The 27,253-nt window shown below is 42.5% G+C and overlaps 1 protein-coding gene across 1 annotated transcript; it reads left to right on the forward strand.

Annotated features, from left to right (window-relative positions):
• Positions 1-250: 250 nt before the first annotated feature.
• Positions 251-27,253, forward strand: apoba (apolipoprotein Ba). Its single transcript, XM_039668956.2, has 29 exons — positions 251-355; positions 739-798; positions 1,169-1,281; positions 2,740-2,885; positions 3,011-3,158; positions 3,309-3,461; positions 3,561-3,685; positions 4,585-4,673; positions 4,805-5,252; positions 5,357-5,471; positions 5,555-5,698; positions 5,869-6,074; positions 6,817-7,021; positions 7,127-7,306; positions 7,405-7,608; positions 7,729-7,896; positions 7,978-8,183; positions 8,362-8,544; positions 8,641-8,771; positions 9,259-9,469; positions 9,632-9,804; positions 9,887-10,062; positions 10,178-10,299; positions 10,484-10,857; positions 11,444-19,027; positions 19,220-19,331; positions 25,411-25,440; positions 25,538-25,724; positions 25,806-27,253. Exons 1-29 carry the CDS (start codon positions 304-306, stop codon positions 27,024-27,026), a joined length of 13,266 nt encoding a protein of 4,421 aa, XP_039524890.2. The 5' UTR covers positions 251-303; the 3' UTR covers positions 27,027-27,253.

Raw genomic sequence — 27,253 nt, forward strand, 5'->3', positions numbered from 1 at the left:
ATATATATATATATATAAATACTTGTATACACGCTTATGTTTCTAGACACAAATAGATGCCCTGCAATTATAAACATATTTATTAATCGTGTTTTTCATGTGTTCTCCCTGTGTTCTCAAATAGAAGTTCATGAACTTTGAAAAGTCAGAGTTGTCATTTTGTGGTCTTTTGACTGATTGGTGGAGGTTTCAGTTGGAGGCTTTGGGGGTGGGAGGCATGCTATAAAGGTTCTGTTGGGTGGGAATATTTAGAGAAGTAAGTGAAAAAAACAAAGAAAGAAAGAGTTTTTAGTGACCATAAAGATGGACACTAAGTTGTGTCTATTACTCCTCCTCAGTGCACATATATTTACAGGTAAGATTTTTATTTATTACTCTTTGGTAATTTTTTACTATACATCTATGTTTGTGCTATCTACATCTTCCCCCATTTTAACAATTACACCTATTTGCCAGATTTTTATATCCTATTATTATTATTTGTATTATTAGGTCTTTTTCTTACTCAAATTTCTAGTAATTATAAAATAACAAATTATACAAAGTTTAATATATTGCTGTCCAGTGTTTGAATTGAAGTCTAGAGATTGTTCACTGTTTTTACATTTAAATTTGATCTGTTTTTCTGTCCTCCTTTCTAGAAGAACTCTAGTTATTGTTTACAAAGATTTGCTGTCCTTTGCTAAATATAAAGTTGATTTAATTTCTTCAGCTACTACTCTTTATCTGTCTCTGTAGAAGCAAATGCTGAGGTAGTTGAGGAAGACAGTGGGGAAGAACAACCATCCATATGCCCATGTAAGAAGGAACCAATACACAACATGCTGATTATCTTAGTTTGTTAGTTGTGACATATATTATTCTATCTGCTACCAATCAGGATATGTTTCTTTAGTCTGACCAACTGTGTTACTATCGGCTGCAGAAGATAGCAGCACTGAACCCTGGTACATGTTACATGTGTTTGTGTCAAGAATATTGAATCAGAGAGGTGCCACTCTGTCAGCAAATGGTCCAAAGGTCTTACGTTCATCTGATTACAGAACTGACTCTGAAATACTGCAGAAGTCATCATAAACACTAAGCATGTTAAACCAGGCAATTGTGAAATAATTTGTTATCACTGACATTATAATGACAATATTGAATGCTTTTTTTTCTTTTCAAGTGTCTGCAAGGTTCAAAAACCTCAGGAAATACGTTTATCAGTATACAGCCGAGAGCAAAAATGGGGTGACGGGTACAGCTAACCTCAGGAATGGGCCAAAGATCTCCTGTCAGGTACAAAAAAAAAAATCCTTAATATACCCTTAAAAACCTTTTTTTATATAAGGATAAGGATAAACTACCGCTGAAATAAATTAGGGTTGGTAAGGTTTTTTTTCTCCAAGGCTGCATTTATCTTTATTAAGAATACAGTAAAAACAGTAATATTGTGAATCATTATTATTAAAACTTAAATTGCTATATATATATATATATATATATATATAGACAGAGACATATTTCAGCTAATGTTTGTAATATTATAAATCTCCATACTATCACTTCACAATCAGTGGCAGTGGCTCAGTGGTTCATTTAGGTTGTCTACAAACTGGAAGGTTGGTGGTTCAATGAATCCCCGGTTCCACCTGACCAAGAGTTGAGGCATCCATGAGCAAGACACCTAACCCAGCTGCTGACATGTGTATTAATGAATGGGGGAATGTAAGGCAATATGGTGCTTTGGTGGCCATTGGGTCTGTAAAAGCGCCACTGTATATAAATGCAGTCCATTTACCATTTTACTCATTATAATGCATCCTAGCTGAAAAAAAATATTGGCTCCCTTTTGATACGGTTCACTTGTACTGCGTTGCTAGACACAATGGGAAAACTAATTTTTCTCAGATTACTGAAGATAATAGAATAACTCAGTGAAACTGAATCAATGACTGAGCAGCAGAGCTGCACAAACCTATGGGGAGAAAGCCCTCCAGAGCCAGCTTAAATGGGCGGATCTATCCCTCTATATAAGTTGGGACACTTCCTGCCCAACCCCTCCAGGTCTGCAGCTGCTTCAAGGCACCAGGAGATTGTGCCGACTCAGCAGCCCGCAAAACCTACGCCTCCAGCCGCTCAGCCCAAACCAGAGCCTGAGCCTCAACAGCATTCCCACTCTGCCAAATGATACCCATTTCCGAAGCGCCACGGTCCCGGCCTTAGATAAGGCTTGATTCTGCGCCTCTGTCGTTCTGTCGTACTGTCGTTTCTTCAGATGCTGCTGGATAAGGGTCGCACCCTTCACGCTCATCTATGTTGTGGCCATAGCTGCTTTCCACTCTCGTGTGGCCGGCCAGTCCGTAGGCAAGCACAACCTGGAAGTTCGTTTTCTCATGGGGTCTTGGAGGCTAAACCCGCCCACCCTCTCACGATTCCTTCATGGGACCTGTCTATAGCACTCAGGGCCTTCAAGGGCCCTCCCTTCAAGCCACTCCAACTAGCCGATTATGGCCTATTTCAGCAGGCATTCTCACAATAGGTTAGTGCAGCTCTATTGCTCAGCCATTGATTCAGTTTCACTGCGTTATTCTACAATCTTCAGTAATCAGAGAAAGGGGAGTTTTCCCATTGTGTCTAGCGATGCAGTACTCGTTCCTGTTATCTCAGGGAACCGAGGTCAAGTTAGTAACTGAGTACGTTTCTTTTTTTAAATTAAATCTTAAATGTAATGTATATTTCTCTGTCCACCATCAGGTTGAAATTGAGGTCCCACAGACGTGCAGCTTTGTCCTTCACACAACAGAATGCATCCTGAGCGAGGTGTCTGTCATCAATGCTCAGGGTCAACCTGTTTACAGACAGGCTGCTGGAGCTGAAGCCTTCCAGGTTGCCATGGAGAAGTATGTGGAGCAACCAGTAATATTTTGGATATTCCTCCTCTTAAATAGAGAAAATACCACTAGTTCTTTCATTTTTGTTCAGTATCATATTTTACTCAATAATGCTGTTTAATACCCCTTTCTAGGAACCCTCTGAATTTTGTGGTGGAACAGGTCACCAGTGTTTCCATTTATCCAGAGAAGGACGAGCCAGAAAACATTTTGAACATCAAAAGAGGAATCATCTCTGCTCTTCTCGTGCCAGTCCTGGAGGAAGAACACAATAAAAAAATGGTGAGATTAAAACAAAGAATTAGAGTAGACACACAAATGCTGTTTACACAATTAATTTTTCATGCATTGTATTTTTGTCACATGTAAAATACACTTATATACTGTGGGGATCAAAAGTCTGAAACTTCTTCTCTGTTCTTACATTTTAAGAGCACAGTCCATGGCATGTGCAAGACTGATGTCACGGTCAACTCACGGAAGGACATTGACACAGATGTCACTGTAGTCAGAGATCTGTCGGACTGCAGCCATTTCTCACCTCACAGTCTCCCCACCAGCCCCCTGTCTGTCTTGCCTGGCCTGGTAGAACACACATGGCTTATTTCTTTCAATATCCATTCTTTCATATTCATCTCAGTCAAAAATTCTACTCATACAACTTAACTGAAATTACTTTTGCAGAATGGTCTTATGTCCAAGCTAATCAGCAGCACTCAGACTTGCAACTATCAGTTTGACAACAGGAGAAAGCACATGACTGAAGCCCAGTGTACAGAAAAGCATATCTTCATCCCATTCTCACATGAGTGCGTATTCTCTTCCGATAAAGGCTTTGTTTTGGATGCCTGGTTACTGACCTGATCAGAAATGGATACTTCACCCAAAAATTGAAAATTCTGTTGTTAAAGCAACACTAAGTAAGATTTTTTTACCTTAAAATAATGTTTCCAAAATCGTTTCAGTGGTTCATTAAGTCGTAACAGGGTGAAAGGCACTTCTGGATTTGCTTTGCGGTCCTATATCTGCTATAACCATGCTACGTATCGGGTCGCATTTCTGTAGTTCTAATGAGACATAAGAAAACTACAAATTTGACTTACTTTACGTTAAGCATTACAATAGTCATTGTTGTTGTTTTTTCTTCGTTTCTGATGTCGCAATACATCATACTTTTATGAAATCATGCAACATACTCTACCTTGTCTGTAGACATCGTTCATTCCAATATCCATATCCAGCTGGTGCTGGATAAACAACGAGTGTGCGTGCGAAAGTAGGCTGTGGTAGGCTAAATTATTTACGACAGCGATAATGGACAATTCCGTTTCCAACCTGTAGGGCGACCACACAGGAAAAGTTACTTGGTGTTGCTTTTTTATTATAATTAGTAATACTCATCCTTGTGTCGTTCCAAATGTAAGAATATTTTGCTAACATCCCCAATAAGTGTTATATTATTATTATTATTATTATTATTATTGTATTATTGCTTTATGAAAGTAAATTTAAATCGTTATTCACAGGAAGTCATTTTTTACTTGGATCTCTAAACTCATTTTCGCAATTTGAAAATGCGCACATTTAAAGTAGCTGCATTGTGATTAGTTTTGTGACAAAAAAGGATGATGACATCATAATTGATGTCAAACCTGGTATAACCTATATAATGGTAACGTAATAATCAATGTTATAATTTCTCCTACAGGGGGCAGTATGGTATCTCCTCAGAAGTGAAACAGAGTCTAACCCTACAGGATTCAGTGAAAATTAACAGCAGATATTTCAGTAAAGATGGTGAGTAGCCTAAAGCTGTAAGAATGTAAAATAGTTTGTTTTACTTTGTATTTTACATGATTTTGAGAGGTATAGAGGTGTGATAATATGAATAAATAAACAATCTCCCTCTCTCTTTTTCTTCTTAACAGACACTCTTAAGAAGAAGCTCTTTTTTGAGGAGGTGGAGGACAAGCTTCCTGTTCAGTCAAAGGATGATGTGCTTGCCACAGTGAGAGAGCTAAATACTCTTAGCAGCTCAGGAAAGAGTCAACAGAGAGCCAGCCTCTTCCACAGGTTGGTGTCTGAAGTCCGTGGGTTGAAAAATGAAACGCTTTCAGGAGCTGCTGAGGAGATGATGAAGATCTCAGAGTGGCTTACATGGCAGACACTTTTCCAGTGTGGAACCAATGAATGTACCAGTGCCATCATGCAGATCCTCAGGACTTCTGATGAGTCGCCCAGAGAGGTGGATGCTATAGTTTATGCTTTGAGTCTCTTACCCCAGTCCAGCCCTCAGAGGGTTAGAGACATGCTGAGCATGGCCCAAAACAAGCCAAGCAAAGCCATCATGTATGCTCTTGCCAACACTGTGAAACAGTAAGTGTCAGCGATGTTTGCTCAGTTAGCTTTTCAGTTAGTGTAGGTAAAGATTTTTTGATTTTAAATGGAATTTTAATGGATAAATGTATATTTTGCACCAGACTTCCTCAAGACCAAGCAACGTCAACACCTGAAGTGGAGGAAGTAGCTGAATTCATGGAGTTCATGCTAGGTGATTGCTCTGGAGATGAAGACAGCACTTTCCTTACATTAAGGGTACATCTAACTCTCTATCCATCCATCTGATGCATATAATGAACACAAATGTCTCAATATTAACCAAAGTATTTATTGTACAGGTTATTGGTGTCATGGGAAAGTACATGGAGAGATTCCCATCTCTGAAGTCTTCTCTCCTAAATTGCATGGGCCAGACATACGCTTCTCTGCCAGTACAAAAAGCAGCTATCCAGGCTTTCCGACTCATGGAAATGAATTCAGATGTAAATCAACTCTTGTTAAGATTTACAGCATTTAGATTATCCTCATTCCAGTTGTCAAATGATGCATCAGTTACTCAAATAAAATCAGTTTAGTACTTTATTTTAAAGTGAAAAACAGGATGATCTGGATTCATTCTAAAGCATTTGATATTTTGATTTGTTGTTACTAGGTGAGAAGTGCCCTAATACAACAGTATGAGAATACACAGGCACCAGCACAAAAACGCATTGCAGCATATCTGATGCTCATGAGGAACCCTGAGGTAGCAAATAAGGTGCTGAGAACACTTAAGAGTGAGCAAAATGAACAGGTTAAGAGCTTTGTCTCCTCCCATATCACCAACTTATTGGAATCAGAAGATCCAAACCTGAGCACGTATGTACACTAATATTTCAAATACTAAATGTGTTTATTACTATGGCCTTCTAGTTCAAAATGATTTGTCTTGATGTTTTCTTTGGAAGCAGAAGCAGAAAATGTGCTCAGGATGTAGCACAATGAATGTTCAAAAGTGTTTGAAGTTTTGGCCATGTTGTATTAAGATTAAAGATCTTACCTTTTGAGGACAAATTCTCAATTCTTTTCCTCAGACAAAATAAATACTTTTTTATAAGATAACCCTAGTCTTCATACTTTTAATCATTTTTAGCAATGCACCAATATTAAAATGCTTTATAATTATTTTAACATTATTGCAGATAACTTAAAATTCGATATTATTTTGTATTCATAAATGAATTATAAAACACTCTAAACTAAAATCAGTTGTTTTAAATGCTAAAAGAATTTAGGCATCATAACATAAATTGCATTTAACAGTGTTATTAAATCATTAGTGTTTTTAAAGATAAACTTGAAGTGAGTGTTAGGTTATATAAAATGCATCCACAATTGATATCCAATTGATAATCCACAATTGTTAGTATCTGTTAGTTACACATCTGATAATTATAACTTATATAACTTATATTATAACTATTAGAAAAAACTATAATATTGGTCCGATATGACTGATATGGCAATCATATATTGTGCATCCGTGATATATACGTATATACATATATATATAGATGTATATGTGTGTGTGTATTTATTTATTTTTTTTGTCTATGTTTAGAGCAAAGGACTACATTCTTAAAGCTGTACAAGGGGATGCAAGCTTTAATGCTATGGACTACACAAAGTTCTCACGTAACTACAAAATTGAAGTCCCTTTGGTTGGCTCTGTAGAAAGCAACATGATTTTTGATTCTGCCAATTACATGCCCAGAGAAGTCATGTTAGCCACCACACTTGACAATTTCAGTCCAGAAATACTGGAGGTACTGTATAAGTTTATCATAAAATAAATATTTTAAAAAGGCTTGATATTTTTGTGTGCCTATATTTTCCATTTTTATTAATGCATGTGATCACTTCTTTCACAGATTGGCCTTGAAGGTGAAGGTTTTGAGCCAGCCATTGAAGTTCTTTTTGGTGAAAATGGTTTCTTCCCTGATACAATCTCAAAAGCTATGTACTGGGCCAGTGACAAGATTCCACATCCCATCAAACAGGTTTTGGATAAGTGGATTTCCCCACTAAGAGGTGAAAGGATGAAAAGACAGGTAAATATCTAAAAATCTATTCTATCTCAAATCTTTTAAGTGTTTCACGAAAATCCATCTAAATAAAACATAATGCTTAAAATATCTTCTCCCTTAAGGTCCCTCAAGACATCATGAGGAATATGGAAGAATACCTCTCAGAGTTCAAAAAACGCCTTGAGCAGATCGAAGATGCTCCTAAAGGCCTGGCCTACCTACGGTTTATGGGAGCAGAACTGGGATACTTGAAGACCAATGAGCTCAATCATATCATTCAGTACATTAAACTGTACACAGACACATTTAAGTCGATGTCTGTGAATGTAAGTGTTATTCATAGACTTTGAAAGTATGGTATCCTAAATGCATTGCCATAAAAATCTCAGTCTTCAACAACAAAATATAACTGTAAATTTAAGTGTGTTATTCTCTTGCTATTACAGTTAATGGGAAAGCTGATATCTAGCTTAGAGAATGAGGTTTTTGTCCACTATATGTTCCTGGACAAGGCCTTTACACTACCTACAAGTGCCGGTTTTCCACTGAAGTTTTCCCTATCTGGAGTTCTGGCACCTGGAGTCAAAGGAGGCATGACCATTGACCGCATGATGGTAATCTTTCTCACTAGTGTACATTTTGTCATGTCACAATTAAGTAGTAAATGATTCATTTTTTTCTCTTTTTATTCACAGCAACAGCTTTCATTCATGCCGTCTGTGGGAATGGAGTTTGTTACCCAAATGGGTGTTTATATCCCAGAATTTGTGGTAGCTGGGATTGAGACACACACAAACATGTACCATGAAAGTGCTATTAATGCCAAGGTCACTATAAGTGACAGTCAGATCAAGCTTTCCATCCCTGCACCACAGGGAAACATCCAGCTCTTCAGCATCAGGTAGGCCATCTAAACTCTCAGTATCCTTCATTTATTGTTTCTTATCAGATGATTTTTTACTATGCATTTATACTTTTACATACTTATACTCAAGGATCACTTTTTTCTGTATTACTGAATTATATTAAAGATTCAAATGGAACAGAAAAACATGTTTCTTTTTTATCTTCCACAACAGTAACAAGTTGCTTTCAGTGACCTCCACTCAGACTAAGATTGTCCCCTCCATGGTAGAGGACAGGACTGACTCAACAGAGTGTAATCCCATTTTTCCTGGGATGAATTACTGCACTATTTTGCGCTATTCAAATGCTAGTTTAACCAATAATGCCCCATACTATCCTCTCACAGGAGAGACAAGGTGAGAAACAAGTGAATGTACATAAGCAAACAACATATTTACTTCCATGGTGTATGCTCTTAAAAATCTTAGTAACAGGAATAACTTTCTTTCCAGGCTTGCTCTGGAGCTTCATCCTACAGGAGAAGTGCCTGAGTACACGGCAACGATTGCCTATGCATTGCTGAGGGAGGGAAAAGAGGGGCGCCATAAAGTTGACTCTGTGAAAATTGTTCTTAAGGCTGAGAGTAAGTTATCAAACAATTTGAATGACATCACTTCTTTCGTATTTTATTTCTAACATTTATTAATGCGTTTAATTTTTGCGGCTTTAATTTGTTTATATCTACAGAATATGCATGTGATAAATATTGTCAAAAGTTATTTTTAAAAGATACACTACTATTCAAAAGATTTGGGTTAGTAAAATTTTTCATGAAAGAAATGAATACATATATTCAGCAAGAACGCATTAAGTTGATCAAAAGTGACATTAGAGAGACATTTATAATGTTACAAAAGATTTCTATTTGAAATATATCCTTATATGCTATTTAATTGAAAGTATCGCAGCTCAAGAAATCGTGTGCTTTTTAAAAACCACTTATAAAAACAGTTTATGAAAATTAAAAAATGTATTTATTTGGTTAAGATTGCTTGCATTTCAATGTGTAAGCTGTCAAGTATATATGAAGGTGAAATCGGTCTAAAAAATAAGTTCTTCTAATTTTTAAGGTGCTGAACCAACCGAAGCCACAGCAGTTGTGAAATACAATCGCAATAAGAACCTCCTCACCACTGACCTTCAGATCCCTGATTATGACCTTGAAGCTGGCATCAAGTTGGCAGTTACAGATAGCAGCGCTAAAGGAAAAAAGATGCGTGGTATTACAATTGATGTAACTAACAAAGACATCCCACAGCTTTCACTAGTTGGGCATGCCAGGTACAGTATAAACAATTAGTTTTAAAAATATTATTTAGTAAACACTGAGTGTTGTAAAATATTGGAGCACTGCATAGAGACTTTTATTTTAACATGACATACAGTACTGATATGGGAAGTGTCATTTGATACTAATCTGGATATGTGTGTGTTTCTGAGAAGGCTTGAGTCTATGAGGGATGGTCTGATTGAGCTTCAGTTGGCAGTGCCAGCACTACAGGTGGACACCTCTGCCACTGCCACCTTAAAGAATAATAATGGGCTCATATTGCAGCTTGAAACAGCCTTAAACATGCCGGAGACAACATCTGTGCAGAAAGCCATACTCCGATATGGTAATGAAGCACATATTGCTAGCAAGCGCTCCTAGAATGAATTTGTCATTGAGTTTTTAATGATTTCTTGTTGACTTTGCAGATAATAATAAAGTTGAACTTGAAATGAAGTCAGATATAAACTCAGAAGTTGAGAAACTTTTCCCAAACATGGAGGAGTACCGTAGCCAGCTGCAGGCAAGTATTGATGATATCCTTGACCAGAAAGTCACCAAGACTGACATGAAACTTCGTCACATTGTTTCAAAAGGGTTAGAGGTAAGTGCATCAAATCAAACTTGAGATTTGTCTTAATTGCATGTATTTTACCATTTTAATATTTTAATGGCTTTGCTGAAGATGAACATTTTATAATTAGTCCTTCTGTCCCAAGGCAGTTAATATTTGGCTGGATAAATTGGCGGCAGGCAGTTCATTCGTGAACATACAGAGGAGCAAAAGAAGCACCCCAGAGCTCATTTTGCCATCTTTGCCGGAAAAAATATATATTAAATCGTGAGTGCCGCTATTTGTTACTTTTTTTTAAATAAAAACAAATATCATTACATTTTTATATAATATAATGAAAATATAGTGATGTGTGTCAAATTTTAGACTGGTACTGTTTATATGCTTGTATATTATATACATTGATATTGAGCTTAAAGAAAATTCTCTTCATGTTTTTTGTTATGTTCAGTGATTCACTGATGAGATACCAGTTCAACAAAGGCAGAATCTCCATTTCACTTCCTCTTCTCCTTGGAGGAAAGTCATCTGCTGAACTGAACATCCCTCCCACCCTAACATTCCCACAGATTCAAATTCCTTTCATTGGCCTAGATATTCCTGAGAACAACTATAAGATTCCATCATTCACAATTCCCCGTGCTTTGGACTTCTCCTTACCCATGTTAGGTGTAGGAGAGGTTTCTGTCAAGATGAACAGCAACTTTTATGACTGGGAGGGTTCCATCTTAGGGGGAAACAACACTGTTGACGTTCCCAGTTACATTGCTAAGTACAAAGTGATGGCCAGCTGCCCTGTGACACCCCTGTCATACAAAATTGAAGGTATTTAAGTCATCTAAACTCATCACAAAGGGACAGATTTACTAACAGCTTGCATCAGCGCAAACCCTCGTTTGTCATTCAAAAACTACTGTAAGGATTTACTAAAGACGTGCAGTGAAAAATTAGCACTGAAAAGGCGTGGACACAGTTATTTTTGCAGCTGAGCTTATTGTATATGCATTTGTTGGACTTTCCCTTTCAAATGCAAAACTCATGGGAGGAGAGTGTTGAATCATGCAAAGTAATTTACTAAGGTTTGCACTTGCCAATATTCTGGTATTTGCGTCATTATTTACCACCAGACTCTAATTTGCGCTACTCTTGGTAGATTGCATTGGTTATTATGGAAATGATAACCATGATTTCCATTTCCTGATCAGATGAAGCTCAACAAAGCATCTTTGTTCTTTATTTTGCGTGTTTAGTAAATCTGGCCCAAAGATGACTGTCAAAATGACATCTTCAGTTTATTTGAATTCGTTTTACTTCTATTGTCTTCTTTGAGACTTATTATTATACTTATAACATTTTATTAAATTATTTGTTCATTATTTATTAAATATCTATTTTTTTTCTCTTCTCATAGGTATGGGCATGATCACTGGTAAAATCGATGATACTCTGAAGTACTTAGTAAATGGATCCATCAGTCATTGTTTACTTGACGCCAGCCTGAGTGCCTTTGAAACTATGAGTATGGCTGATAAAATCAGTGGTAGGACCAACTACAGGATTAAAGCATCTAGTCCACTTGGTCTGGATACCTCTGTGTATTATTCGGCTCAGTCAGTTTCCACGAGTGATGAAGTCATTGGAGATGGAAACTTTGATGGATTTATCAAGGTGGGCTCTCTCTATGCCAACTCCACCCTTAGCCAATCTTATATCTACAATATGCTCAAAAGAGAAGGAAAAGGAGAGTCCACATTAAAGTTTGACTCCTCAATCATCCAAGGTGAGAATGTGATCAAAGGATCCTACGTCAATGGAGAGCTGTCGCTTTTGTCCAAAACAAATGTGCAAAATGATGTTCTGAAGCACGTGGCAGAATTAAAGCACAAGAAAGGCCAGTTGTCTGTGAAGTCAGATGGTAGCATGACTGCACTTGGAAAAGTGCTCCGCTGTAAAGCTGAACTTGATGCCACGGGTGAAGATGCCAGACTGAAAGTTGAATCCCAGGTAGATGAAGCAACACATCGTGCATATTCCCTCCTAACTGGATCCCTAGACAGCAATGGCCTTGAAATGAACATAGAAGGTTTGATGAATTTTGAATATGGGCGTGGGACACACAAAGGCACACTTACTCTTGGATTAAATGGCTTGTCCACCAGTTGCATGACAACCATTGAGGGAATTTCTTTGACTTTTAAAAATAACTTCAATGGTGGTATTGATAGCGATGGAGCCTCCATGTCTCTTGTATCAAAAGGATCAACACAGGATAATACAGTTGAGCTCAGTGCAGAGGGTAAGATATCACACAAAGAAGTGTATATGACCAGTGTTTTCAAAGGAAACGTCTTCGATGGAACTGCAAGAAACACCATAAACTTTGGTATTAATAAGCAAGGACTGAGTCTGTCTAATACTATGATGGGTACCTTACAGAAAATGAGATCGGAGTGCTCACATACCCTGACTGTAACGTTATGGACCCTGGCTTACCGCTCCAAAATGGACAATTTCATCTGTGATGGAGCAGCCTACAACCATGACATTAACATTAATATGAGGCCATTCATCACATCGATAAGCGCAAACAACGAACTTGAGATTTTTGATTTTGGACTCAGTGGTGACGGCCACCTTAAGATGGAGGCATTTAAGATGGATGCAGCTGGAAGCCTCAGTGGGAAGTATGGGGAAGAGGATAACATTAAGCACAGCTGTGAATTTACTTATGCAGAGCTGGCAGGCACCATAAAATGTGATACAACAGGAAAAGTCTTTGATGCCCAGATAAGTAACAACTTCGACTTGGATTTTGCTGGACTATCTTCTGTAATGAACAGCAAGACACAATTAAATTGTGAATCTTTACGTCTTGAAAATAACATTCGCACAATGGCCATGCCGTTTAGCCTTACAATCGATGCCATTTTGAACAGCGATGGCACTGTGAAGTTTTATGGCAAGCACAGTGGTCAGCTCTACAGTAAGTTCCTCTTGAAAGCGGAACCATTGGCCATTGCTAAGTCCCATGAATGCAGAGCTTCTGTTGTACACATGCTCTTAAACGGAGAGTCAGCTGAAACGCACATTGAAAACAAGATTGAGGGCTTTCTGATACCAAATGAACAGTCTGTGGAATGGAAGTTTAAGTCAAAGCTAAATAACCATGCATACAACCAAGATGTCAATATTTACAACAAAGAAAATGAGATAGGGGTCCAGTTTTCCGGAGTGCTTCAAACTAATCTTTTGAACACTGAAACAATATCTAGTGATATTCAATTAGACAATCAAAAGTTTAGTGCTTCTGGGTTTGTCAAGTACGATAAGAACAGCGACTGTCACATCATTTATTTTCCATTTATCGAGAGCTTCCCTGCTGCCTTTGAAAGTATGAAAAATGCAATTCTTCATAAATTCGAATCCCTCCAAAACTACCTCAACAGTTTAGACATCAATGGTTTGATAGGTCGGTTCAGAAACAAATTGGATGAGCTCCCTCAAAAAGTAAATGACATTATAGTGGACATGGACCTGGAAAACAAAGTCAACAATGTCAAGAACCAGCTGATTTCCTTCATACATGACTACACTGTATCAATAGATGACCTTGATGCATATGCTGAGGAATTTAAGGAGGCTTCTAAAAAGAAAATTATTGATTTAGCAACCAGAATTCGGGATCTGATGATTCAAATCAAAGATGGCATTGAGAGCGGATCGTGGGCCAATTCTGTCTCTGAATTTTTGAAGCAGATTGAAGATGAACTTAAAGCTTTTGATGAGAAATATGATATAACCAAAACAATCATCAGAGGCATTGATGGTATTGAAGATATAATAAGGCAGATCGATTTACAAAAGCTGCAGGACAGCAGTGTGGCTTGGTTAAAACAGCTGGATACAAAATATGAAATTAAAACCAAACTTCAGGAAAAGCTGAGCGAACTGAGGAAGATTATTGAGACATTTGACATTAAGATGTTATTTGAAGGTCTGAGAGACTATATAATCTCATTTGATTTGACTGAATATGTGGAAGAACTATCTGATCAAATTCCATATGAAGACATTGAGAGAGTGTTGGATTCTGCAAAGGATGTCATTGTCAACTGGATAGAGGAGTACGAAGTTCCAGAGAAGATCAATAGAGTTTACTTAAATGCACAGGAGCTTATTTTAAGGTATGAAATTGACAAGAAAATTGAAGTTTTTGTGGAGCAGGCCATTATATTAGTCAAGCAGTACAGAATCCAAGAGCTAGTGCAGGCTGTAGTGGATACTCTAAAATCTATCCAGTTTGAGTACATCTCGGATAAGGTTATGGAGGTCTTGGATAGAATTGCTTCTCTGTTAAAGCTGATGGATTTCAAACAGATTATAGATAATTTAAATGAGCACATTCTCTTGATTATAAAGACATTAAGAAGTTTTGATTACAACACATTTGTTGATGATCTAAATGAAAAAGTAAAGAACATAGTCAATTATATTAACAAGCAGATAAATGAAGTTTATGAAATCCCACTAAAAATAGAAGCATCCAGGGAGTTTATAAAAGAGATGCAGGTGACGGTTATTGATTATTTGGAGAAAATGAAAAATACAAGGATAGCTGAAGTTTGCAGGAATATTATAGATGTAATTCACACTACTCTATATAAAGACATAAAACTGAAGATCCAAGACATTCTCGCAGATGTTAGGCAGAGAGTCAGTGACATGGACATCAGAGATGAAATCTTGGTTTACTTGGAAAGGGCGAGTGGTTCTTATGTCAATATGATCGAATACATCTCATCACATTTCATAAAACTCATTGATGAAATTAAGAAGATGGTTGAAGATAAGAAGCTACTCAATCAAATTTCTCAAGCTGTGGAGGGAGTTCTCGATGCTCTAAAGACGGCAGAAATTGACGTACACACCTTTATTATTCCATTCACAACTCTGGAGGTTCCTGCCTTTAAGATTAAAATGGCAAGGATACATGATATTACAATTCCAGCTAAGATAGCTATACCAGGATTCACTATCCTGGACCTGTTCAGTCTTCCTTCCATCACAGTTGACTTTGAGAAAATCAAGCAGAGCATTATTGACTTCATTGACACAATTCGCCAAATAGAAATGCCAGAAGTGGACCCTGAAGCCATCTTCGGGAACTTGCGAGCTCTTTATCTTTCCGACTTGCCTGATTTTACTTTCTCAGAGATCACTCTATCAGAGATCAAATTCCCAGAGATCACTCTTCCTAAACTAAAACTGGATAGTTTTGAGATCACTATGTTGACAATCCCCGAAGTCAAAATCCCTGAAATTCCATTTGAACCATGTCTACCAGCTTTCGGGAAACTTTATGGAGAATTCAAAGTAGATTCTCCTCATTATACATTGATGACATCAGCAGCTCTCGAGAACACAACAAGAACACCCAAATCCCCACAGTTTAAAGCTACTCTGAACTCAATGGGAAAGTCAAGCCTTGAATTCCTTGACTATACTCTGGATGCAATGCTTCAAATTGAAGCTCCAAAATTGAGAAAAATGGTTATTAGTGAGACTGTGAAAGTTAGTCACATGGCCCTTAACGTTGACCATGAGGCTTCTGTTCTCTTAAGTGGTCCTTCAGCAGAAGCAACAGTCAAGTCAGCTGCTAAAATCAGCACTCATGTATACACAGCTGATCTAATTAACAATGTAGGCATTACTTTAAAAAATGGAATATCTGCAAATATGGACACAACTTACACGCATAATCTGAACATACCGAACATAGATGTTTCCAGTCAGGCTATAATGACCAAAACAGCAGAGGCTCGCTTTGAATCAGGGATTATATCCGTGACTATTGCAACAGTGGGAAGTGGGAAGTGGTCTCCATTAAGTCCATCAAGGACCATCAAGTCCATTGATGACTATTCTGATGAAATTACACACAAGAGCAATTTGGAGTTCAGTGTCAACGCTGGCACAGCAAAACTCAATTTTGATGGAGAAACGAACAGCAGAAATCTTAAGATGAAGCAGTCTGTTAATGCAGAATCTGTCATCCTGAGTCACATTACTATTGATGCCAGGGCTGAGACTGAGGCTCCTTTCATTAAGGGCAGTATTTTGACGCTTAAAGGAAAGGCTCAAATGGAGGATGTCCGAATGGAAATAGGAATTTCACATAACGCTGAGCTTATTGGAAAAGTGAGTGGAAGTATATCCAATGCATGCACATTCCTGGCTCAACCATTTGAGGTCACACTTGATTGCAGAAATAAAGGCAACTCTAAAATTATCTTGCCCCTTAAGCTGACTGGAAAAATCGATCTTCAAGATGACTTTGGATTTACCTTGAACTCCAATAAGCAACATGCTTTTTGGGTAAGTCTGGCTCGCTTCAATCAGTACAAATACAAACACAACTTCACTTTGGATAACAGTGAAAGTGAAGCTGGAATTTATGCCTTTGTTGATGGTGAAGCCAATCTTGACTTCTTGACTGTTCCACTCAGTATCCCAGAAATTACGATCCCATACCTGGATATGAAAACACCCAAAGTCAAAGAGTTTTCTCTTTGGGAAGATTATGGTCTGAAAGATCTTTTGACCACTCCTCAGCAATCGTTTGACATTGATTTCAGGCTCTTGTATCAGAAAAACCCAGATAAGCACACATTTGATCTAAACCTTAAGCCAATCTACGAAGCATTCAATGAGAATGCCAAGATCTTGAGTCTACATTTTGAACTCGGACGAGACCGCATTTTTGATGCCCTCACCAATTCCTACAACAAAGCCAGAATTAAGTATGAAAAGTACAAAATTGACACATCAAACCAGCCGCCAAGATATTTCACTGTTCCTGGATACACCATACCCATACTAAATATTGAGGTTTCAGCCTTCCGAGCCGAATTGCCCGCATTTAGTTATTTCATACCCAAGGAGGTTAGCACACCAAGCTTTAAAGTTCCTTTGATGGGGTTTTCAGTGCCATCATACACCCTTGTGCTTCCATCTTTGGAGCTACCAGTCTTGCATGTGCCTGAGACGCTTCAAGACTTGACCCTACCCACATTTACAATCCCAGAAATTCAGAATAACATCATGATACCTGCATTTGGAAATATGACCTATGAGTTCTCAATCAAATCTCCTATAATAACTCTGAATGCCAATGGTGGCCTGTATAATCAGTCTGACATTGTCATCAAGTTTGATGTCTCGTCAACATCCGTGTTTGACGTCCTAAAATCCAAACTTGACGGTAGTACCACAATCAATAAAAGGAGAGGTCTGAAGATGGCCACAAGCCTGTCCTTGGTACATATGAGTGCTGAATGTACTCATGAAAGCACTGTGAGCCTCACAAAGAGGAATATGGAGGCTTCCTTAACAAACCAAGCTAAAATTAAGCTTCCAGTTTTTACGATGGACCTAAATCAAGTGGTTCGTGGCAATACTAAGTCGAAACCAAATATAGCCTCTAATGTCAAAGTTAGCTACACTTATTATTTACCCATAATCGAAACGCAAGGCACTGGAAGCATTGATCACAATTTTGCTCTCGAGGCGCTGTCATCCTATTTCTCTTTGGAGAGCACTTGGAAAGGAACAACAGATGCAACCATCATGGAATGTGCAAATCTTGCTGGATCTTTGAACAATGAAGCAACTCTTTATGTGAATGCCAATGGTCTTCGTTCCACACTGAAAACTGATGTAACCTCTAAAGTCTACCACCAAAAGGCTGGTTCCTGGAACATGGACGTCACTAATGACCTCGCTCTTGAGGCCACTCTGCGGCGTATTTATGCTACTATGACTTATACAAGCACTAACGCAGCTAGTATTGCTTCGTTTTCAACAAACGGAAAGCAAAATGTGAGGTTGACACTTGAGTTTGTTCCATTGACAACTTTTTCAGCTAATCTTGATATTGACTTATCACAGCCGAGTAACCTCGGTCATGCTGGCATAGTGCAGAATGCAGATCTTTCCATCACTTCAGACAAGCAAAGATTACTTTGGAGTGGCAAGGAACAACTAGCAACGTTGATCCATTCCTCTGATCTGACACTATCAAACGATCAATCTGAAATCCGCTTGGAAATGTCTGAATCCGTTGAGGGGAATGTTGCATTCCTGAAGTCAATCAAATTACCAGTCTACCATGAGAGTCTATGGGACATATTTAAATTTGGTGAGGTCACCGGTACTGACCAATTGCAGTTCCTCAATGTTTCGACTGTTGTGATATACACCAAGAGTATGCAGGGAACACTGTTTGTGCTACCAACAAAATTGTTTGAAAATGGCGTGGCGTTTAATTTCCCTCAAACAACAATGAGCATTCCGAATTGGTTTAAAGAAATTCCACAAATTATTAGACGGGTTGATATGCGATTCGAAAAGCCTGACCTGCCTGATTATATCTCAATACCCCCAGTTATAGCTGTTCCAGGGTTTACCGTACCTTTCACCACTCTTCATGTGCCGTCCTTTGTCATTGATTTAACAAATCTAGAAATCCCCAATGAGATCAGAACACCTGACTTTGATATAATTTTGCCTGGTTTTCCAAAAGTGGAAATCCCAAGCATTAATGCTAAAACTAAGTATCTGAAAGACAAAATGGCTCATCTGTTTGTCAGTTTGCCAGAGTATGAAATAACCATCTCACCATTTAACCTACCCAAATCATTTGATATTGGTGAGTACCCAATACGTCTGGACGACATCACAAAAACACTATATCATTTTGAATTGCCAACTATTATCATCCCTGAACAAAAAATTGAAGTCCCAGAGATATCACTCCATCTCCCTGCTGGTGTGTTTATTCCAACCTTTGGTGCCCTGTCAGCCACTGTCAAAATGTCTACCCCAGTTTACAACAATACATGGACTGGAAATATAGAAAACGCAGAGTCAGGAATTGTTTGCACAGTGAAGTCCACCTGCACATCCACCATGGTTTTCCTGGAGTATAACTTGGATGGTAAGTTTTAAAGACTTTTGCAAGTTCATAGAACTTCATACTAATATTTAGTAACACTTTATAATAACTCTAACAAACATATTTTTACATTAATTCTAAACAAACCAATAAATATCCATGTATATTTTGTGTGTATATATGATTGATCTGTAAACAATTGTGCAATATTTCCATTTCACATTTTATTTTTAGTGATTGGCACCATCATTTTTGAGAATGGAGCTCTGGGTCTAGATGGAAAAAGTACCTTCACCCACCGTGATGTGAATATAAACTGGAAGCATGATTTTAGTCAGAATCTAAGGTAAGAACGTCTCGGTTACGTATGTAACCCTCGTTCCCTGAGTAGGGAACGGAGACGTTACGTCAGAAGTGACGGAGATTGGGGGTTTCGCATAGAAAGCCAATCCTCTTCGAGTATTAAAACACGAGCCAATGGCATGCAATGCCTTGGGGCTGCGGAAATTTGCATAGCGTACTCCGCCCTACTCCGTGAGTATAAAGGAGGAAGTGAACGCAACCGCAGTATGTCTTCGCTGAGGAGCCAAGACTGAACTCGGCCTCTACCCAGCGATACAGCAGAAGTGGCAGGGAGACGTAACGTCTCCGTTCCCTACTCAGGGAACGAGGGTTACATACGTAACCGAGACGTTCCCTATCGTAGTCACTTCGAGTTACGTCAGAAGTGACGGAGATTGGGGGTCTGTGCCATCACGCCATCTTCAAGCTGTCTTCCAGTGCCCTGCGAAAGACTGAACCCCCGAGCCTTACCTCTTTTTTTTTTTTTTTTTTTTTTTGGGGATCCGACTTTGACACAGGATTACCAAGGTACACTGGGAAACATATCCCGAAGGGGACATGCTACCAGCTGCCTACCGAAGGGAGGACTTAAGGATACACATATGGCCACATAGGAACGCATATGGAACACTGGAGTACCAACCGCAGGTGGCTACTGATTTAAACTCCAGGGGTGGCAGATGGCTTGCCAAGGGAAGACACATGCTCAGAGAGGCTTACAGTGGATAATACACATGAGACGGTTACCATGGGGAACCGTGCGCATGGAGGCACCTAGCTAGCATCCAGAGCAACGCAGTGGTGCCCGCATCGTCGGTGCTGGAGGACTCAAGACTTCAATGGAAGAACTGAGGAAATATCGCACTTATCCAGTCCGGGGAGTGGAGTGGCGAGCAAGCGAAGACACCTGAGCGGATCCAGAACTGGCCGAAACGAGTACGTGAGAGGATACCGGCTCAATTCGCAGATTAAGAATCTGGCGAAGGTGTTGGGTGTCGCCCAGCCTGCAGCTCTGCAGATGTCTGTTAGCGAGGCGCCGTGCGCTAAAGCCCAAGAGGAGGCTACACTCCGAGTGGAATGGGCCGTCACACCAAGGGGCACGGAAGGCCTTGCTGCTGGTAAGACAAAGCAATGGCATCCACTATCCAGTGGGACAGCCGTTGCTTTGAGAGAGCCCTTCCCTTCTGGCTCCCCCCATGACAGACAAAGAGCTGGTCTGAGGTCCTGAAACACTGCGTTCTGTCGACATAGGTGCGGAGAGCACGTACCGGACAGAGCAGTGCCAAGGCTGGGTCTGCCTCCTCCAGGGGCAGCGCTTGCAGGTTCACCACCAGGTCCCGGAGGGGAGTGGTAGGAACCTTGGGCATATATCCAGGCCGGGGTCTCAGGAATACGTGAGAGTAGGCCGGCCCGAACTCCAGGCACACTTCGTCAACAGAGAGTGCGTGCAGGTCCCTTACTCTCCTGATGGATACCAATGCAATCAGGAGTGCTGTCACATAGGACAGGGCAAAAACTCTACCGACTGCAAAGGCTCCAGGGGAGGCCTCTACAGAGCACCCAGGTCTACTGAGAGGTCCCCAGAGGGCAGGAGGGGAGGGAGGCGGATTTAGCCCCCTCACTCCCCTCAGGAACCTGATGACCAGGTCATGCTTCCCATAGACTTACCTTTCACTGCATCATGAGACGCGGCAATGGCCGCGACATAATCCAAAGGGTGGAGGGCGACAGCCTGCGCTCCAACCCCTCTTGCAGGAAGGAAGCATGACTCCGATCGAACATCTCCGGGGGTCTTCTCAGCGAGAAGAACACCAATTGACGAAGAGGTTTCACTTCAACGCATAAAGGTGTCACGTGGACGACGCTCTTGCGGAAGTGATGGTTGCCGCCACCACAGGTGGCAGCGAACTCAAACCTGCCTCGTCCCGTCCTGGAGCCATACGTGCAGCCTCCAAGATCGGGACGAGGGTGCCACAGAGTGCCCCGTCTCTGAGAGAGTAGGTCCGGTCTCAGAGGAATAGGCCAAGGAGGTGCTGTCGCGAGGAGCAAGAGTTCGGAGAACCACGTCTTGGTGGGCCAGTAGGGGGCTACCAGCAAGACCTGCTCCTCGTCCTCCTTGATCTTGCACAACACCCGTGCAAGGAGGCTCACTGGGGGAACGCACACTTGCGTGGGCCCCGTGGCCAGCTGTGCGCCAGCGCATCCGAGCCGAGAGAGCCGCGGGTCAGAAAATAACTGGGCGCAGTGGGACGAGTCCCGAGAGGCGAACAGGTCTAACTGTGCCTCCCCGAACAGGTCCCAAATCAGCTGGACCGACTGGGGATGGAGTCGCCATTCGCCGGAGATGGGACGGGCCCGGGACAGCTCGCGGCTGCCCGGTTCCGGTCTCCAGGAATGTAACTGCACGAAAGGACCTCAGGTGCTTCTGACTCCATATCAAGAGGTGGCGGGCGAGCTGCGACAACCGGCGCGAGCGTAGACCCCCCCTGGTGGTTGATGTACGCTACTGCCGTAGTGTTGTCTGAGCGGACAAGCACATGCTGGCCCTAGAGCACGCTCGGAAGCGGTGCCGGGCGAGCCGCACTGCCAACAGCTCGAGGCAATTGATGTGCATGAGGCGCTGGGCTCCTGTCCAGGAACCGGCGGCTGCATGCCCATTGCACATGGCACCCCAACCCGTGGTAGACGCATCCGTGGAGACAACGAGATGCCTGGAAACTCGCTGAATAGGGACCCTGTCCGTAAAAAGCTGAGGTTCGACCACGGGAAGAAGGATCGGCGGCACGTCGGAGTCACTGGAACTCGGAGCGAGCCGCGATGCCATGCCCACCTCGGGACTCGATCGCGAAGCCACAGCTGAAGCGGTCTCATATGAAGCAAACCGAGCGGCGTTGCCGCGGCCGCGGATGCCATATGCCCCAGGAGCCTCTGAAATAGTTTCAGTGGAACCGCACTCTTGCCCTCGAACTGTCGAAGACAAGCCAGCAGTGAGTGCGCGCGCTCGTTCGTGAGCTGCGCGGACATGGCGACCGAGTCTATCTCCATGCCGAGAAAAGAGATCCCCTGCACGGGGCAAAGTTTGCTCTTTTCCCGGTTGACCCGAAGGCCCAGACGGGCTAGGTGCCGTAGCACCAGGTCTCTGTGTTCGCAAACCTGAGCTCGAGAGTGTGCTAGTAACAGCCAGTCGTCGAGATAGTTCAGGATGCGAACCCCGTGTTCGCGAAGGGGAACAAGGGCTGCCTCGACGATCTTCGTGAAGACGTGAGGGGACAGAGCTAACCCGAATGGGAGAACGGCGTACTGGTATGCCTGGCCCTCGAAGGCAAACCGAAGAAACGGTCTGTGTCGAGGGAGAATGGAGCCATGGAAGTACGCGTCCTTCAGGTCGATCGCTGCAAACCAATCCTGATACCGAACACATTCGAAAATGCGTTTGGCCGTGAGCATTTTGAACGGTAGTCGATGGAGAGAACGGTTCAAAATGCGCAGGTCCAGGATCGGTCGTAACCCACCGGTCTTTCTTGGGGACAATGAAGTAGGGGCTGTAAAGCCCGGACCTCACCTCGGCTGGAGGGACCGTCTCGATTGCACCCTTCGCCAGCAGGGTCGCAATCTCCGCTCTCAAGACTGGGGCATTGCCACCAACCATCGTGGAGCGAACTCCCCTGAAGCGGGGAAGAGACCGTGCGAACTGAATCGCGTAGCCGAATCCGATCGTTCTGATGACCCAGCGGGAACCCCGGGAAGCGCTAGCCAGGCTTCCAGGAAGTGAGCCAACGGGGTCATGCGAACCACAGACGTCCCCCCGGAGGGGCAGCGAGGCGGGTCGACCGGCATGCGTGCAGGAGTTACCCCGTCCGGATGCACCGTCGAAACCCGCTCCCCGACAGAAGAGACCAGGGAAGGCAGAGCGTTCCACGGGGGTCTGTTCTGCCGGGGGTCTGGCGACAGAGGGGGAAGGGATTGGCGTAGCCCGGGGACGACACACGCACCCTTCCGCGCCCTCCGAGACAGAGAGGAATGAACGGGGCGACGCACTGGACGTCGTGCGCGCTCATTCCAGTCTGTGTGCTCAATGACAGTGTCAGCTTTTCCTCAACCAGCTCAGGGAGCTAGCCAGAACAAAAGATTCTCCACCGGCCCTCCACCGGGGAAGGAGGGGCCCTGCCACTGCCTCCTGAGAAAAACCATGACACTATCACTGAGCGGCCCGCCTCAGGAACATCGCTTCGCCTGGCATCTAGCGGGGCACGCGGCCTGAGGGGGGCTCTTTTCTTGGGACGCTTACCTGTGGCCTCCTCCGCGACGCGAACCGGCTGAAGGCTGCTGCTGGGGCCGCGTGGGAGGGAAGGGAGCCGCAGGGGGGCGTCCTCGGCGGCGAGCTGGCGGAGGCGTCCGAGCCGACGGCTGGTTGGAGGCAGCAGCTGGCCGCCGGGGCAGAGAAACCGCCTTCGTCTGCTCCTAGGCGGTCGAGAAGTGCTGGGCAAAGTCCTGGACCGCACCGCCGAACATTATGATGCTCCTGGACCACAGCGGTGGGCATCACCTGACCAAGGGAGCGAGCGACCGCCTCCGTGACCCGTTTAAGGACAAGGTAGGCGACAGGCTCGCAGCTCGCTTGGTCCGTCACCTCCTCGTGCACATTCCTGAGCAGCTAGCTTTGTAGGTGCTCATCATATGCAGGGCGGAGGCTGCCTGTCCCGCCGCTCTACAGAATCGCGCCGCCATAGACGACGAGAACCCATAGGCTTTGGAGGGGCATCTGAGAGCAACCGCCGGTTGACCGGGGGAGCCCCAGCGTACCCACAGACAGCCGCATCGCCGAGGGGAGGAAGGGCGGGGAACTAAGCACGCTCTTTTTTTTTTTTTTTTTATTTATTTTTTTTTTTTTATAGTGCGTGTCAGTTCCGCATGCAACTCGGGGAAAAAAGGAAATTGGGGTTGGCCGTGGCCGTAAGGCGGCAGCGTTACCCAAAAACCAATTATTCAGCCGCGAGAGATCGGGGAGGGGCGGAGTTCCACCCCCACCCGATGCTCACGGACGCCCGAGATAGCACGGCCATCATCGCGGGATCAGACACGGCGGCGCTGACGCTCCCGAGGGAGGCAACGCGGCCGCATCCTCACTTCCCGAGGAGTCAAGCCCGCCTAGTGATGCTGTGATCGACATCGCATCATCATCTGGAGCGCTGCCCGAAGCAGCCGGTGCCACCGAAGAAGCAACCGACTGAATCGAACTAACGCTCGCTGGCTCTCGCACTGAGGCGGGAGGTGTGGCCCGAGAAATCGTCGGGGCTTATCCACACCATCACCGTAAATCACCAGGTCCCCGGGTCGACGGGCCCCCTATGGAGGAAACCGATCGAGCGGGGGGGACCGGGACTCTCACTCAAGTGAGATCATTGAGTCTCGACCTCAGTGTAGAGATGGTCATGTTCCCACAGAAGGAAAATGAGTCATCCACGAACGCTGCTGCTGCATGCTGAAATGCCCAGGCATACAAAGCAGCGATCGTGACCATCAGATGACGACAGAAATCAATCACACCCAGAAGAGCACGGGCGAACCGTCTTTAAAAAGACGTGCGCGTGCAGCTCTTTCAATGAGAGGAGGAAATTCACTCTTTCAGCGCTGAAGCGACCAGGGAGAAGCGCAAAGTCTGGCAGACCACTGCTCAGATCGCAGGCGATGCAGAATCTCGCTGGGTACCGCCGTCACACCAACACTGAAGAGGACGCTCGTCTCGAAGAGTCTTGAACAGTGCTTTCAGGAGTGAAGAGGTTCTCTTGGCTCCGAAGCGAAAACATACTGCGGTTGCGTTCACTTCCTCCTTTATACTCACGGAGTAGGGCGGAGTACGCTATGCAAATTTCCGCAGCCCCAAGGCATTGCATGCCATTGGCTCGTGTTTTAATACTCGAAGAGGATTGGCTTTCTATGCGAAACCCCCAATCTCCGTCACTTCTGACGTAACTCGAAGTGACTACGATAGGGAACTGAACAACACATCAATTTCTCAAACCTACACATTTATAAATTCTCCTATCATAATTTTCGAATGATTTTTTTTTTTGTTTCTGTAGAATGAAACGTGAAGAGTCTTCAGTTTCCAGGTAATCGCTTGAATTTCTGTTTTATAGGCTTTGTTGTGCATTATGCATTGCAAAATTGCAACACTAATGTTACTGTGAATGTGTTTTTACACTACAGTCCTTCACGTCATACACTGGGCATTGACATTGCAAGCCAGACCTTTGCTGACATGAACTTTCGTTATGCGTCGCACAACAATGGAATCACATCCTCGATATCCTCACCAGCAGCTGGCTTCATTGGGTTCCAGTTCACTAGGAGGACACCATCTCAGTTTTATGCGAAACTGTTCAGCAGATATTTGGTAAGAGAGTGATAATATTTTGGCAACAATTTATACAACTTACTTACATATTGTAACAAAATGTCCTCTTTGTTTATCCAGTCAACTCCTGGCAAGGACACAGACCTGATGAGTGTCAAGGTGACTTTGAAGAACTCTGAGAAGTTGAGTGTTCAGTTTGGTTATCATATCAATGGACTCTCAGACATGATTAATGGGCTTAAAGACAGACTTCCGTCTATCATAGCAGCTCTTCACAAGTTTATCAACCAGTACCACTTTGATCACCTTGGCATGGACCTGAACCGTGCTGCCCTAAAACTGAAGAACGCACTCTCCAACGTTATCGACAGAGCTTACCAGGAGATCCCGCGCATGATTGATGATTTACAGACCTCAGTTGAACAGCTCAGACAACGGGGTAAAAATTGGTGGAGGAGAACACTGGAGAACCTTCCCCAGATGGATCTTCAAGAGTTGAGTAGAAGGTTCTCCAGCAGCGCCAATGAATACCTTCAGAAGTATGAGTCAAATATGCGGGTTCTCTTGGACGCTGCCATGAAGTTCTTGAAGGACACAAAATTCCACCTGCCAGGTCTGGAGGAGAAGCTTACCGGGGAAGAGTTGTACAATAGGACCAGGCAGTCCATTTCAAAGGCAACTGATAGAGCTACTACATGGTTCTTTAGTCTCATGGAAGCCATTGCTGACTCCGTTTCAGGTAATATCAACAAAGTAGAATTTACTCTTCCTGGTACCACTAAGGTTATTAGTGGGAAGAACATTTTGAAAGATCTAAGGTTTGCCGTGAAATCAGCAAAGAATGAGATCATGCAGGCATTAGAGAGATGGGATAACTTCAAATTGGAGAAGATGTTCCAGGACATGTTAAACTTAGTCAGGGATTACATCCATAGGGCAGAAGTGTTCCTAAACTCTCTCAGGACTGAAAAACTGGAGGACATTTCCTCACACATCAATGGGATTTACAAAGAGGCAGGGAGCTTAGAAGTTACACAGAAGATTCGTGAATGGATGCGGGAGGCTAAAAAAGCTTTGTCTGAGCTCAGAGACTTTGCCAAAAGTAAAATCCAAGAGCTGTACAATGAAATATCCATGGAGAATCTCAACTCAAATCTGAACGATCTTCTCATGGTTGTAGAATCACATATCAATAGCCTGTTTAAGAGCTATCTTACGTTTATGAAGTCATTGCCATCATTTACAGAGCCGTACGTACGGGTTTCAAACAAAAAGACGGATGTGGATATTCCTCTTCCTTTCTATTGGAAATCTTTTAGTGAATGGCCCAGCATGGCATAAACCTTTTATCTAAAAAGTTTGCAATTTTCTTGTGTTCCTCTAAACACTGTATGAAGTTGCTGTGTAATTTCTACATTTTAATTTTTAGTTTAATTGTAGTTAAAGTATAAATAATATACTAATGTAAGGAATGTCTATCTTGTTGAACTGTTTTATAAGCTAAAATGATTTTGGAAAATTGTATTTAAGGAAATATAAATAAATGAAAAACGGCTTGATATTACATA

The sequence above is a fragment of the Pimephales promelas genome, chromosome 15 (assembly GCF_988280905.1).
Source record: "Pimephales promelas chromosome 15, fPimPro1.hap1.1, whole genome shotgun sequence".
Lineage (NCBI taxonomy): Eukaryota > Metazoa > Chordata > Actinopteri > Cypriniformes > Leuciscidae > Pimephales > Pimephales promelas.